Raw genomic sequence first — 12,988 nt, 5'->3', positions numbered from 1 at the left:
ACATTGGATCAGCAACAGTTCTTCACAGAGGAAGAGCTAAAAGAGTATGAAAATATTATTGCTTTACAAGAAAGTGAACTTAAGAAGAGGGCAGATGAGCTTCAGAAACAAAAAGAAGAGCTACAACGTCAGCATGACCAACTTGAGGCTCAGAAGCTGGAATATCATCAGGTGGTATTTTGTAAAAGGATTATGACATTAAAAAGGATTTTAGGTGCTTTGTTGAAAGCCTGCGTTTTTGTAATATTTCAATGTATTATTAACTATAGTATTTTTAATTTTAGTATTTTTTAATCTGCTTTGTGACATGTTAATCAAAATTTTAGAGTTTGAATATCTTTTTTTAGAAAACAATTTTGTTAGTTTATTGTACTTTGTCAAAGGTCATACATATGATAGAAAGCCAAATAATACTTTTAAAACTTTCTTTTTTTCCTTCACTAGGTCATACAGCAGATGGAACAAAAAAAATTACAAGGAATTCCTCCATCAGGGCCAACAGGGGAATTGAAGTTTGAGCCACGTATGTAATTTTGTTTGTTTGTTTATTTAGAGAAATAAACCATTGCATAAATTAAAATCCACATTCATTACAAATATAATTTCAAGTCATTAAGTTTGTGGTTCTTTTTTATATATTTGTAGAAATAGAGCAATGTGCATTACAGAAAAATGAAAATGCCTCCAGAAGTTTTATGTATCAGCAAATTTTAAATAGTGTATAATTTGATAACCTTATTTATAGTGAAATGATTTATTTCAACATTATTCATAATTCTAATCAATTATATTGCTCTTACCAGAGAGCATGTTTTTTAAATTATAATCTATGATTAGCTAAGCATATCTTAAAAAATATATCTGTACATAAAAGAACCTTCAGAATAAAGAAAGATACCTTTAAAATGAGAGCATATTTTTTTTTCAACAGACATTTAAAGTCCGAACTCCGCAAGAACTTGGAAGAAAACTGTTAATTCAACATCTATTTTGTCTTTCTAGCTCCCTTCCTTTTTCTCTTCTTAATAAATATTTTAAAGCATATTTGGAATAAAGGAAGATACTTTTAAAACAAGAACACATTTTTTTGGACAAATATATTTAAGATTGAAGTCTACCAGAACCAGAAAGAAAACAAACCCACTATTTGCTCTAACATTCATACCTCCCTTCTTTTTCCTTTTTCTCTGTTAGTGATTTAATTAAGTGGCTTTATGCCATAATTTAATGAAACTATCAGTAACGAAGTGAGAAAGCTCTGTCTATTGCTTTTAAAATAAATTGCTCTCACTCATGAAGACAGATATTCTTTTATGGGTGGTTATCATGCCCTTTCTCAATAAATATCTCTTTGATATTAACAATTCTTCTGAAAAGGCCAAAGTATTTTCTAGTGTTTTCTGATAACTTTTTCCTGCTTTTAGCAACCTTAACTGCTAGAAATTCTTCAACTGAATAGCTTTTGCTACCACTTTTTGTCATTTTTCATTCTTTTTTTTAACTCTATCATTTGAGATTAGGTTTTGCTACCTATAATAGAAAAACCAAAGATAGCAGTAGTTTAAGTAAGAATTTTTCCCTCTTACATAAAAGAAATCTAGAAGTAGGTAGTGTCTTGATTTTTCCTGCTCTGCTATCCTTATAGCATGATTTTTATCCCCACATTACCTCACTCTCACTCATACTGTCCAAGATTGCTGCTGGGGGCAGAGGGAAAGGCCAAGAATAAGGGCTGTCACCACTTGAGTCAGCTTCCTTCCAACAGGCAATTTTCCAAAATAACTAGCAGCACTTACACTTACATCTCATGGGCAGAACTTAGTCACATGGGTGGCCACACAGCTGTCAGGGAGGCTGAGAAATCCATGTGGCAATGTGTCTAGCTAAAAGTTAGGATTCTTTTACTAAGGACGAAAGGAAGAGGGAATGTGTGGTAGGCAACTTTTAGTCTTAACCACAGTCAGCCTTGTTGGCTACCTAAATCCCTATGTACATTCTTCTTCTGAGACATAAGAGAATTCACCAACAATCCAATCCATTATTGCATATTAGCTTAAAGACCATGATATCTGGTGACAGTCTCCTCCATCACATTAGGATGTGGCTTCTTAAGTTCTGGTCATCTACACACTAAAGACAAGTTTTCAGCCCCAAGAACACCAAATGCATCACGCATAGGTGCAAGAAAACTGCAATAAAATTGGCCTTTTTAGAGAGGGGAGAATTGAAAACAGCTGTCACCGATCCATAGCAATTAAAAAGTTGTTCTTAGCAAAAATAGTAAAGTCCTTCTGCTGTAGTCCATGAATATATTCCTTGGTTTGCCCATCAGGTGACCCTGGATTCACCTTTCTAAGAGGAACTCCCTTATCTAATGTCCTCAGGGTCCCTCGGTTTTTGGAAAGTTTTTAATGTGGGTTAATTTTTAAGGACAAATATGAATGGGTGTTGGAAAGTATGCCCTCCTAAAAGGATGGATAGCTTTAGCAGTTCATTTCCTGTTATTGCAGGCTTGAGGGCTCCGGGATTTAGATAGTTAATAGATACATGCTGTTGCTGGTCAGGTTTGAGTTTTTATTTGTTATTTTATTTTGTTTCTTGGCCAAATGGTTCCCTAAAAACTTGGTAAGTTTCTGGTATGTTTTCTTTAGTCATTTCCATGAGTTGAACCACAGTCAAAGACATAGTTTTAACATAGTTAAAAGACAGTTTTTTATCAAAGAACCTCATCGTTTACTTGCTGGCCTCTCTACTCTCTCCATCCCCTTGGGTCTTAAATAAGTGGTACCTACTCGAAATCCTATCAGACTGTAGGCGTGGATGGGATGGCAATAGTTTTATTCTGATCTTTTCTCCTAGGATGGCTCCTATTACTTGACAGAAAATTCTTAAGGGAAGATTCTATATTGTGGACTGAGAGCAATTCCCTCAGCAAAGCTGTATTCACTTGCATCTCTGCAGGGTTGTTAGCCTTAGCCTGAAGCACATTTCTCTTACAGGATTTTGCTGAAAGAGGCCAGAAGCAGACAATACATGCTAGCATTCTGTAGTTCTGCTACCGCTTTTTCTGATACCTTAAACTCAGTTGGCAGAAAGTCTTACTGCCCAAAGCCCTACCTCCTCAACTCAGCCAACCCCATACTTAAGGACTTTTTACTTGATGCACCTTACTTCGAGCTACCAAATTCTCTACAGGTCAAGATTCTTGGTTTTAGGTATTAGATCTTCTTTAGCTATTAAACAGAAAGGGATTGATTAAGGAGTATAGGTAGCTCACAGAATCTTTGGGAGGGCTGAAGAAACAGAAGTAAGTTGAGCTTCTAGGAACTGCGTCACAAGGGTGGGCCTCAAGAAGTTGCCTGTCAGATCAGGAAGCTGCCTGCTGAATCTGGGAGCCGTGAACAGTTGCCAGCTCTGGAGCCACACCACCTCTGCCATGCTCTGCACAAAAATGGATACCTCCTGTCCTGCCCCTCTGCACGTATAACTTGGTTCTGAGTAAGAGTCTCAAGTGAGTACATCTGATTGGGACCAATCATACCTGAAACCCTATATACAAGGGAGGCTGGGAAATACAGTGTTTAAGTTGCCTACCTCTGTGTTATAGGAATGCATGTTAAAAGCTGTTGAATGAACCAGTCTATGCTAGCACCTCATAATATTACATTTCTCTTAACATTAATAATTTTAAAACTCTTATTCCTTATTTAATAAATTTTTAAATAATAATTGCATAGTCCTCCAAACATACTTGGGTTTTTTTCCTTCTTAAGTCATGGATCCCAAAATTAAATATAGCAATTTAGAAAGTTCTCCTTATATATAGCTTTAAAAAACTGTAAAACCACTCAACATAGTAATAATGCTATGTGTTTTTTTTTTTCATTTCAAGATGGAGTAGAATTTCTGTCTCTATTGTTTAAATTGTAGGCAATGTGGAAAAATGGTTTGAAATATCCTTTTGTTGATGACTTCTATCTGTGACCAGAAACTGATAAGACAGGCATTCTTTTGGGTAAACTTTTTTAGATGGTGAACTGGGGTTAAATCAGAAAGTATTGGAAGAGAACTTAAGAACAGTTTCTTGAAATGCTTTTTAGCATGAGCAAATGAAGGATGGATATTAATGTAGAAATAGCTTACAGTTTCCAGCAAATTGCTATAGTTTATATTACTCAGATAAGAATTATTAAGCCTAAAATTATTTATGGATTTAAGGAATTCAGTTTTTGTAAGTACTGGGCATTTATGAGTGAATATTATTTCTGAGAAAGTTGCAAATAGTGTTTTTTTCAACTCTGTTAGAAAGTATTGGTCTTGTGTTTAATTTATATCATTCAATATTTCTTTAGTTACTAAATAGTCTTTGTAAAGCAAGACTTAGTTTTGTTTGACATGTGCATTTTCATGAAGCATAAAAATTTTATAGTATACTGAAGTGCAAGTTAAGTATTCCTTGTCTGAGATTCTTGAGATCAGAAGTGTTTTGGATTTTGGAATTTTTCAGATTCTGGAATATTTGCATTATACTTTTACCAGTTGAGCATCCCAAATTTGAAAATCCAAAAATTTGAAATGCTTTAGTGAATATTTCCTTTGAGCATCATGTTGGCACTCAAAAATTTTTGGGTTTTGGAGCATTTCAGGTTTCAGATTTTCAGATTTGAGATTCTCAAACTGTGTATATAATTACAATTAGATTTTAAAAGATGACAGTTCTCTAGAATATTTAACTCTCACTAAAAGCAACTGCAATTTAGAAGTAGTGCTGAAAAATACTCGGAAACATGGCTATACATTTTTTTAAGTGAAGATTTGTTTAAAGTAGCATTATTTTTTATGCTAATTGAACAGATTTATATTACTATAAGCCTAAATGCAAATCTGTCTTTCACATGAAGAAAAATATAAAGAAAACTTTAATGTTTTGTGACAATGTAATTTTAAAGATAGCCTAGCTAATTAAACGAGGGGTGTAAGAAATTTGTTTTTTTTAGAGTGAAATTTTGACAAGCCCAGTTCGGGTTATTGAATACATCTGAGTCTTTGTTTTATAGCTGTGCAGTATAAACACGAAGAAATGGAGAAAGAGCCAGAGTTAGATGATGAGCTTCATTATTTTCATGCAAGATTTTTATCACCTGAAGAACCTGCTTCAGAAGTCCAACTTCATCTTTGACCACGGGTGCCTCCACTTAAGACTTTTTAAATTCATCTGTTTGTGGTGGAATTGGGAGACAAGATATGTTAAGTAAACCACAAAGTTTACTTTTTTATTCCTTGTGGTGATATGATGGGAAGGCTGTAATAACAGCCTGCTTTCAAGGTGTTAGATTTGAAAGAAATCAGACCTTTTCCTTGATTTTTTTTTTTAACACAATATCATCAGCAGGATTCCAGTCTTTCTCTGCCCACTTTTTAATTTACTTTTTTTAAATGAGCAGTTAACTCTGAATTAGCAACCATTTCTTTGAAAATCCAAGAGCTGAGCCAGAACGAGCAGCAGCACCAAGTGATGAAGACACCAATTTGAAAAGTTTGGATTTATGGTTTCTAGCACTGTCAACTTGTTTATTGAGACAAAAGCAAAGCAAAACAAAACCAATGAAACTTTTGGTTTAATTTTAGGAATTCAGATTTTTAAAATTACTGCCTATAGAATTATGTAGAAAAACAACTACATTTCATGTTTATAAATGTTACAATTTTCCCTACAGAGCTTTTAGTATATATTTTAATTAATGTCAGTCATTCTGATGATGATGATGATGAATGCCAAGTACCAGCTTGGCTGTCAGTCAGCCCTGGACAGTATACTTCTGCCGATGTGTTCACCTTTCTGGTTGCCCTCAAAGCTCTGCATGCCTGTGTAAACAAGTTTTGTTTATAATCTATTGTAAGCAATAGATTTGACTTTTGCTGTGCAAATTTACTTACCTTATTTTATCTTTAGTAATAGTATTTTTCCTAAGCCTTTTCAAATTTATGAATACATATCTCAGAGTGTTAAAATATTTGTTTTACATTTCTTATAATTTATTTTACAAATTTCTTATAATTTGTTCCTTCATGGAATTTTTAAAGGAATAATGATTTATTTTCCATGTGATTTTACAATTATGACTTGTCCAAGTGATTTGAAAATTGAGAGAGAAAAAATAAAATTACATCTTCTCTTTGCTATCTCTCATGAATCGTATTTGACATGTTATTTCTGTTCAATTCTAGTCCATTTTACATGTGCATTTTTAGTGATGCCACAATATGTATCATTTAATTCAATCCCTCTCCTCTCTTTAGATTCCCTGTATATGGAGTGTGAAGCACATAAATAGCCTGTGGCAACCTGTTTTTGTTTTGTACCTAATGTTGCTTTGCCTGCTTTGGTGTCTACTCTGACCCTTGTTGTTAAAGTGATTTGGATTTACTTTGCTTTTGAATTTTCCCTTTCTGTTCTTGGTGTTACTGCTTTCTAAATGTTTCCTTATGAGAGTAGTGATGTATAGTTTTAAAACACATTTATCAGCTGGGCATGGTGGCTCATGCCTATAATCCTAGCACTTTGGGAGCCTGAGAGAGGAGGATCATTTTAGGCCAGGAGTTTGAGACCAGCCTGGGCTGTTATAGTAAGACCCCATTTCTGCAAAAAATACAAAAATGAGCCAGGTGTGGTGGACGTATCTGTAGTTTTAGCTACTCAGGAAGCTGAGTCAGAGGGATCGCATGGGCCTGGAAGTTTGAGGTTACAGTGAGCTATGGTGATGCCATGCACTCTAGCCTGAGCAACAGACAAAGACCCCATCTCAAAAAAACAAAAACAGGCTAGGCTTGGTGGCTCACACCTGTAATCCTAGCACTCTGGGAGGCGAGGCAGGCAGATCATTTGAGCTCAGGAGTTCAAGACCAGCCTGAGGAAGAGTGAGACCTCATCTCTACTAAAAAAATAGAAAGAAGTTAGGTGGACAACTAAAAATATATAGAAAAAATTAGCCAGGCATAGTGGAGCAGGCCTGTAGTCCCAGCTACTTGGGAGGCTGAGGCAGGAGGATCGCCTGAGCCCAGGAGTTCGAGGTTGCTGTGAGCTAGGCTGACACCACAGCATTCTAGCACGGGCAACAGAGTGAGACTCTGTCCCCCCCCCCCAAAAAAAATGTAGTACCTGTGGGAAATGCTATGTACCAATTTGTATAGACTTTAATTGAAAGACCATATTTTTGCATGAAATATGTATGTTTATGTGTAAGCTTGTGCCTAAAGTAGGTCTGGATTGGAAGACCATTCAGTATCTTCTGAAAAGATTGTCTTCTGGAATTAAAACATGAACAAATTTCTTTCCATTATTGCTTTTCCTTTTAAAGAAGAAAACCAGTGCTGCATAATCCATTCTTTTTTAAATATATATTGTGTTTTAAAAACCATTTAGGATGGGCATGGTGGCTCATGCCTGTAATTCTAGCATTCTGGGAGGCTAAAGCAAGAGGATCACTTGAGCACAGTAGTTTGAGGTTGCAGCGAGCTCTGATGATGCCACAGTACTCTAGCCAGGGTAATAGGGTGAGAGTCTGTATCAAAAAACAAAATACCCATTTGATAATGATGGTTTATAGATAATCCTATTTCAAAGACATGATTTTGAAGACCTGTTTTTATTTGTTATACTAATTTTGGAGGGGAATTTTGAAAATTTTTCAGTTTAAATTTTGAATTAAAAATGGAACCTTTTATAAATATGTGGCTGAAAATGTTCTGTTAATTTTAAATTTTGGAAAAAATTCCAGCCTAAAGATTACTCAGATTAATTCTTCTTGGCTTATTTAGATATTTGGACTATTTTTAAAACTACAAATAAATAACTCGATTTTAATTTGATGGAGAATCAGAAGAACACAGAGACTTTATACAATTTTTGTTATATTTGAATTCATTTTATGAATATATGTTGTAAAAATCTTTCCAGTGCAATATTTGTTGGAAAATATTGTTCTAGTCATCATTTGTATAGGTTAATTTTTAATTATATTAAATATAAAATCAGAAAAATATGTAATATTTGTTGTAGTTTTCTGGAGAAAAAGACAAATTTGACAATGTTGGTAGAATGGATTATTTGCAAAATGCTAACATTTGTGGTCCTAAAGCCTGAGGGCCTTAGAGATTTCTTCCAATGAAAGAACTTCTCTAGCATTCCTAGTGAGTGGTTATCCAGCTCTGCTTCAAGTCTTCCAGTGACAGCATTGAAGTGGAAATCATGGTGGTTTCCAAGCTTCTCTGGGTATTGGAATCACCTAAGGAATTAAAAAAAATAGATGCCTGAGTCCCATCTCTAGAGATTGTGATTTAATTCATGTGGTGTGTGGTCTGGGCTTTGGAAGTTTTCCAGGTGATTCTAATGTGCATACGAGTTTGGGAACAGCTGGTAAATCATGTGGAAAAACACATCAACCTTTTCAATATTAGAGAATCCACTGTTGGGAGGAAACACAACTGATGTTAGGAAGGATCTATAAAGCATTTAGATGCCATTAGAGAGGAGTTACGGTGTTTGTGTAATAAAAGGAAATATTCCCATTTAAATTCAAGAATCATTTAATAAGAAGAGATCACATAGACAGCCCATGATGGTGGTACAATAGAAAGTACTGGACTGGGAGTTAGGACTCTGGCAATGTCACCCTGATTGTTTTTTTTCCCCTCTAGAGTCTAGAAGGAAAAGTCTAGAAGTCCTACTGTGAGGGTTCAAATTTTTTTAACTTTTCAATTTTAAATAATTTCAGACTTGCAAAAAATCGTAAAAGTAATACAAGAATTCCCATAAGCCCTTCACCTAGCTTCCCCAAATATTATCTTGTTGAGGCGATAAAACAAATTCTAAAGGCAGTGAGCTGGTAAATGTAAAGAAAAATATTTATATTTCCTTTTTGTCTGTTGGGCTCCTTTCAGGTGTTGTGAAAACGGAACCTGAAGGGTGCCTGTTAACTAGTCAGCTAGGGAGGGAAAGAGAGCTGGATGAGAGCTCATGATTGATCTTTAGCTATTATTGGTGAAATTGTGGGATTTTTGTGTTATTTCAGCAAGATTTTTGTGTTATTTCAGCAAGGCTATCCCTTTCATGAACTAATCTGCAAATTTTGCCAGTTATCTCACTACTATACTTTGGGCTAAGATCCAATCTGTGGCCACATGTTGTATTTGGTTATGTCATTAGTTTGAAGAAAAAAAAACCTATCCCAAAAAGATGCAACAGTAGTACAATGAATTTTAGTATGCCTTGCTCTTGGTCTCTCTGTCTCTCTCTCTCTGTATAATTCTTTTTTACTGAAGCATGTCAGAATTAAGTTGCAGACATTATGACCCTTTAAATATGAGTAAACATCTCTTAAGAACAAGGGCATTCTTTTATAACTGTCATATAATTATTAAATTCAGGAAGTTTAATGTTACAATGCTATTAATCAAACATGTGGTCCATATTCAAATTTTACCAATTATCTTAATTCTGTCCTTTATAATAGTTTTTTTCCCATGATTCCAGGATTTAATCCAGGATCATGCTTTATATTTAGTTGTCATGTCTCTTTAATTTCCTTTAATCTGGAATATTTCCTCAGACTCTCTTTCTTTTTTTTTTTTTTTTTTATTTTGGCATATTATGGGGGTACAGATTTTAAGGTTTCAATAAATGCCCATTTCCCCCCTCCCCCCAAAAGTCTGAGTCTCCATCATGACCATCCCCCAGATGGTGCACATCTCACTCATTATGTATTTATATACCCACCCCCCTCCCCCCTCCCCCCTCCCACCTGCCCAATACCCTATTACTGTAGACTCTCTTTCTTGACATTGACTTTTTTTTTAAAGAGTAGGGCCATTTGTTTTGTAGAATGGCCATCAATTTGCATTTGTTTAGAACAGTCTTTCTCAAAGTTTGGTCTGTGCCTGGTGCACGCCTATTGATGGCTGTTCCCTAACAGTGAGGAGGCCAGTGTAGAAATCAAGATTACTTATGCCATTGAAAACTTTTATAGCATTTTAAAAATAATTTTATGTCTTTTGAATTTAAAAATAAAAATTGGGGGCTTATGTTGTTTTTTTTTTTGAGACAGAATCTCACTTTATTGCCCAGGCTAGAGTGCCATGGCATCAGCCTAGCTCATAGCAACCTCAAACTCCTGGGCTCAAGCGATCCTCCTGCCTCAGCCTCCCGAGTAGCTGGGTCTACAGGCATGTGCCACCATGCCTGGCTAATTCTTTCTATATATTTTTAGTTTGCCAATTAATTTCTTTCTATTTTTAGTAGAGACGGGGTCTCACTCTTGTTCAGGCTGGTTTTGAACTCCTGATCTTGAGCGATACTCCAGCCTCGGCTTCCCAGAGTGCTAGGATTACAGGCATGAGCCACCACACTCGGCCGGGGCTTATGTTTTTATGTCTTTTTTGGTGGGACAGAGTCTCACTCTGTCACCCCAGGTAGAGTGCAGTGGCATCATCATAGCTCACTGCAACTCAAACTCCTGGCCTAAAGCAGTCCTCCTGCCTTAGCCTCCCGAGAGCTGGGACTACAGGTGAGAGCCATGATGCCTGGCTAATATTTCTTTCTTTCTGTTTTCTTCTTCATCATCATCTTCTTTTTTTAGGACAGATGAGATTTCCAACTCCTGAGCCTCAACCAATCCACATGCCTCTGCCTCCCAGAGTGCTTAGGATTACCGGCCTGAGCCACTGTGCCTGGCTGTTTTTATGTCTTTTGATTTTATTTTTCTAATAATTCATTCTTACTGTATTTTACAAAGTATCAGTTTGTAACACATATATGGGGGGGGTGGCCAAATTTTGTAAAATAATTTTAAAGAGATTTATTTTGAGCCAAATTTAAGGGACCGTGACCCGGAGCCACTCCCAAGAAGCCTTGAGCAAGTGGACTCACTGTGGTTGGGTTATGGTTTGTGTTTTATACATTTCAGGGAGGGAGGGATTACAGGTAAAGTCATAAATTAATACATGGAAGGCATACATTGGTTTGGCCTGAAAAGGTGGGCCACCTCAGAAGCAGGGGCTTACAGGTTAGGGGTGGTTTTAAAGATTCTTTGACTTGTAAAGATTTTGACTTTGACTTTAAAGATTCTTTGACTTGGTTAAAGACATGAAGCTTTGTCTAAAAGCTTGGAATGTTTTAAGATGACAAGCTCTGTTAATCAGAGACAAGCCTCAGTGGCCTATATATGTGTTGTATAAGTTGAGGACCTGCAGATTTGTCTTGCCTAGCCTTAGGCCTATTAATGGGTTACAAAGGATATGTCTAAGAAAGGAGCGGGGCATGATGAGGCACGTCTGACTTCCTTCTTAGTGGCAGGCAGTTGAGTTTTAGGATATCCCCATGGCCAAGAGGGGGTCCATTCAGTTACCCGGTCCGGGGGAGCCTTAAGATTTTAGTTCACACTGATGACATGTGCCTGTAGGCCCAGCTACTTGGGAGGCTGAGACAGGAGGATCTCTGGAGCCCAGGAGACAGAGGTTGCAGTGAGCGTGATGACATCACTGTGCTCTAGAGAGCCGGAGTGATAGAGGAGACCCTATCTCAAAGAAAGAAAGAAAAAAAAGGCTCGTTCCTGGTCCAAAGTGTGAACTAAAAACAACAAATATGGGGGCTTGTCCACTTGCTCAAGGCTTCTTGAGCGTGGCTCCAGGTCACAGTCCTCAAATTTGGCTCAGAATAAATCTCTTTAAAATTATTTTACAGAATTTGGCTTCTGTTCCATTGACAGAAGATAGTGAGTTATCTCACTTGATTGTTCAGTCAGTTACAGATGAACTCCTTGTTTACTATTTTCCCCTCTTCTCCCTACTACACTTGACTAGTCTTCAAACAAAAAAACCCCCGAAACCCAAAACTCTGCACTCCACGTGGGTTTCAGTGAGTTGGGGAGTGTTTTAACCTCATGGTGACATCCAAACGTTCTCTTTTACATGTCTAGGAACTCTGATGGACACATTCTGGCTAATATATTGAACAGAAAACTAAAAGGGTGAAATGTGTATGGAGAGATATTTAAACTCATTCCTAATTATAAGAATAGGAATTAAATAACAATGAGATATCACTTAATATAAGACTGGCCAAAATAGCTCCCTGATGCCAAGGGGTGGTGGAGGGGCGTGGGAATCAAGGAGACCTAGGTGACCCAAAGGTGGACGCTCACTGTGGAGAACGGGGCAGCCACTTCAAGCAGTGGACTAGCAACACATAGCAACGTGAAAGGATCTTGAGAATATAGTGCCAAGAAGAAAAACAATAAGAGTTTTAACTCAATACCATTTCTATAAGTTGGAAAAACAAAACAAGACACAGTCTTTTCTAAAAGAATGAAAATGTAGACATTAAACAACTTACAATGGTTGCTTGATGGGCAAGGGAAATAGAAATAAAAAACAATAGTATTTGTATATATTTGCAATGAGCAATCTCAAAATTAAGAAAAACAATTCCATTTACAATAGCATCAAAAAGAATAAAATATTTAGAAATAAATTTAACAAAAGGAATACAATATATACTCTGGAAACTAAAATACTGCTGAAACAAATTTACGAAGATCTAAATAAATGAAATGGAAAAAAATCCTGTCTTAGTCTATTTGGACTACCATAACAATACCATACACTGAGTGTCTTAAACAGAAGTGTATTTCTTACAGTTCTGGAGGCTGGGAAGTCCAAGATGATGGTGTGGCTGATTTGGTTTCTGGTGAGGGCTCTATTTCTGCTTTGCAGAAGGACACCATCTTGCTGTATCTTCACATGGCAGAGAAAGAGAGATTTCTTGCCTTTTCTTTCTTTCTTTCTTCTTCTTTTTTTTTTTTTTTTTTTTTTTGAGACAGAGTCTCACTCTGTTGCCTGGGCTAGAGTGCTATGGCGTCAGCCTAGCTCACAGCAACCTCAGACTCCTGGGCTCAAGCAATCCTACTGCCTCAGTCTCCGAGTAGCTGGGACT

The 12,988-nt window shown here is 36.4% G+C and overlaps 1 protein-coding gene across 3 annotated transcripts in view; it reads left to right on the top strand.

Annotated features, from left to right (window-relative positions):
• The window catches only part of NUCB2 (nucleobindin 2), a 31,439-nt gene extending 30,361 nt beyond the window's left edge, over window positions 1–1,078 (top strand). For all 3 annotated transcript variants that reach the window (XM_012780666.3, XM_012780667.3, XM_012780668.3), the window contains 3 exons: window positions 1–171; window positions 445–523; window positions 932–1,078. In XM_012780666.3, coding sequence (XP_012636120.1) covers window positions 1–171; window positions 445–523; window positions 932–939 — 258 coding nt within the window. In that variant the 3' untranslated portion in view covers window positions 940–1,078. The remainder of the gene's footprint in view (window positions 172–444; window positions 524–931) is intronic.
• The last annotated feature ends 11,910 nt before the right edge of the window (window positions 1,079–12,988 follow it).

This window comes from Microcebus murinus, chromosome 4, assembly GCF_040939455.1.
Source record: "Microcebus murinus isolate Inina chromosome 4, M.murinus_Inina_mat1.0, whole genome shotgun sequence".
Lineage (NCBI taxonomy): Eukaryota > Metazoa > Chordata > Mammalia > Primates > Cheirogaleidae > Microcebus > Microcebus murinus.
This window is presented reverse-complemented; position numbering and strand designations above follow the sequence as displayed.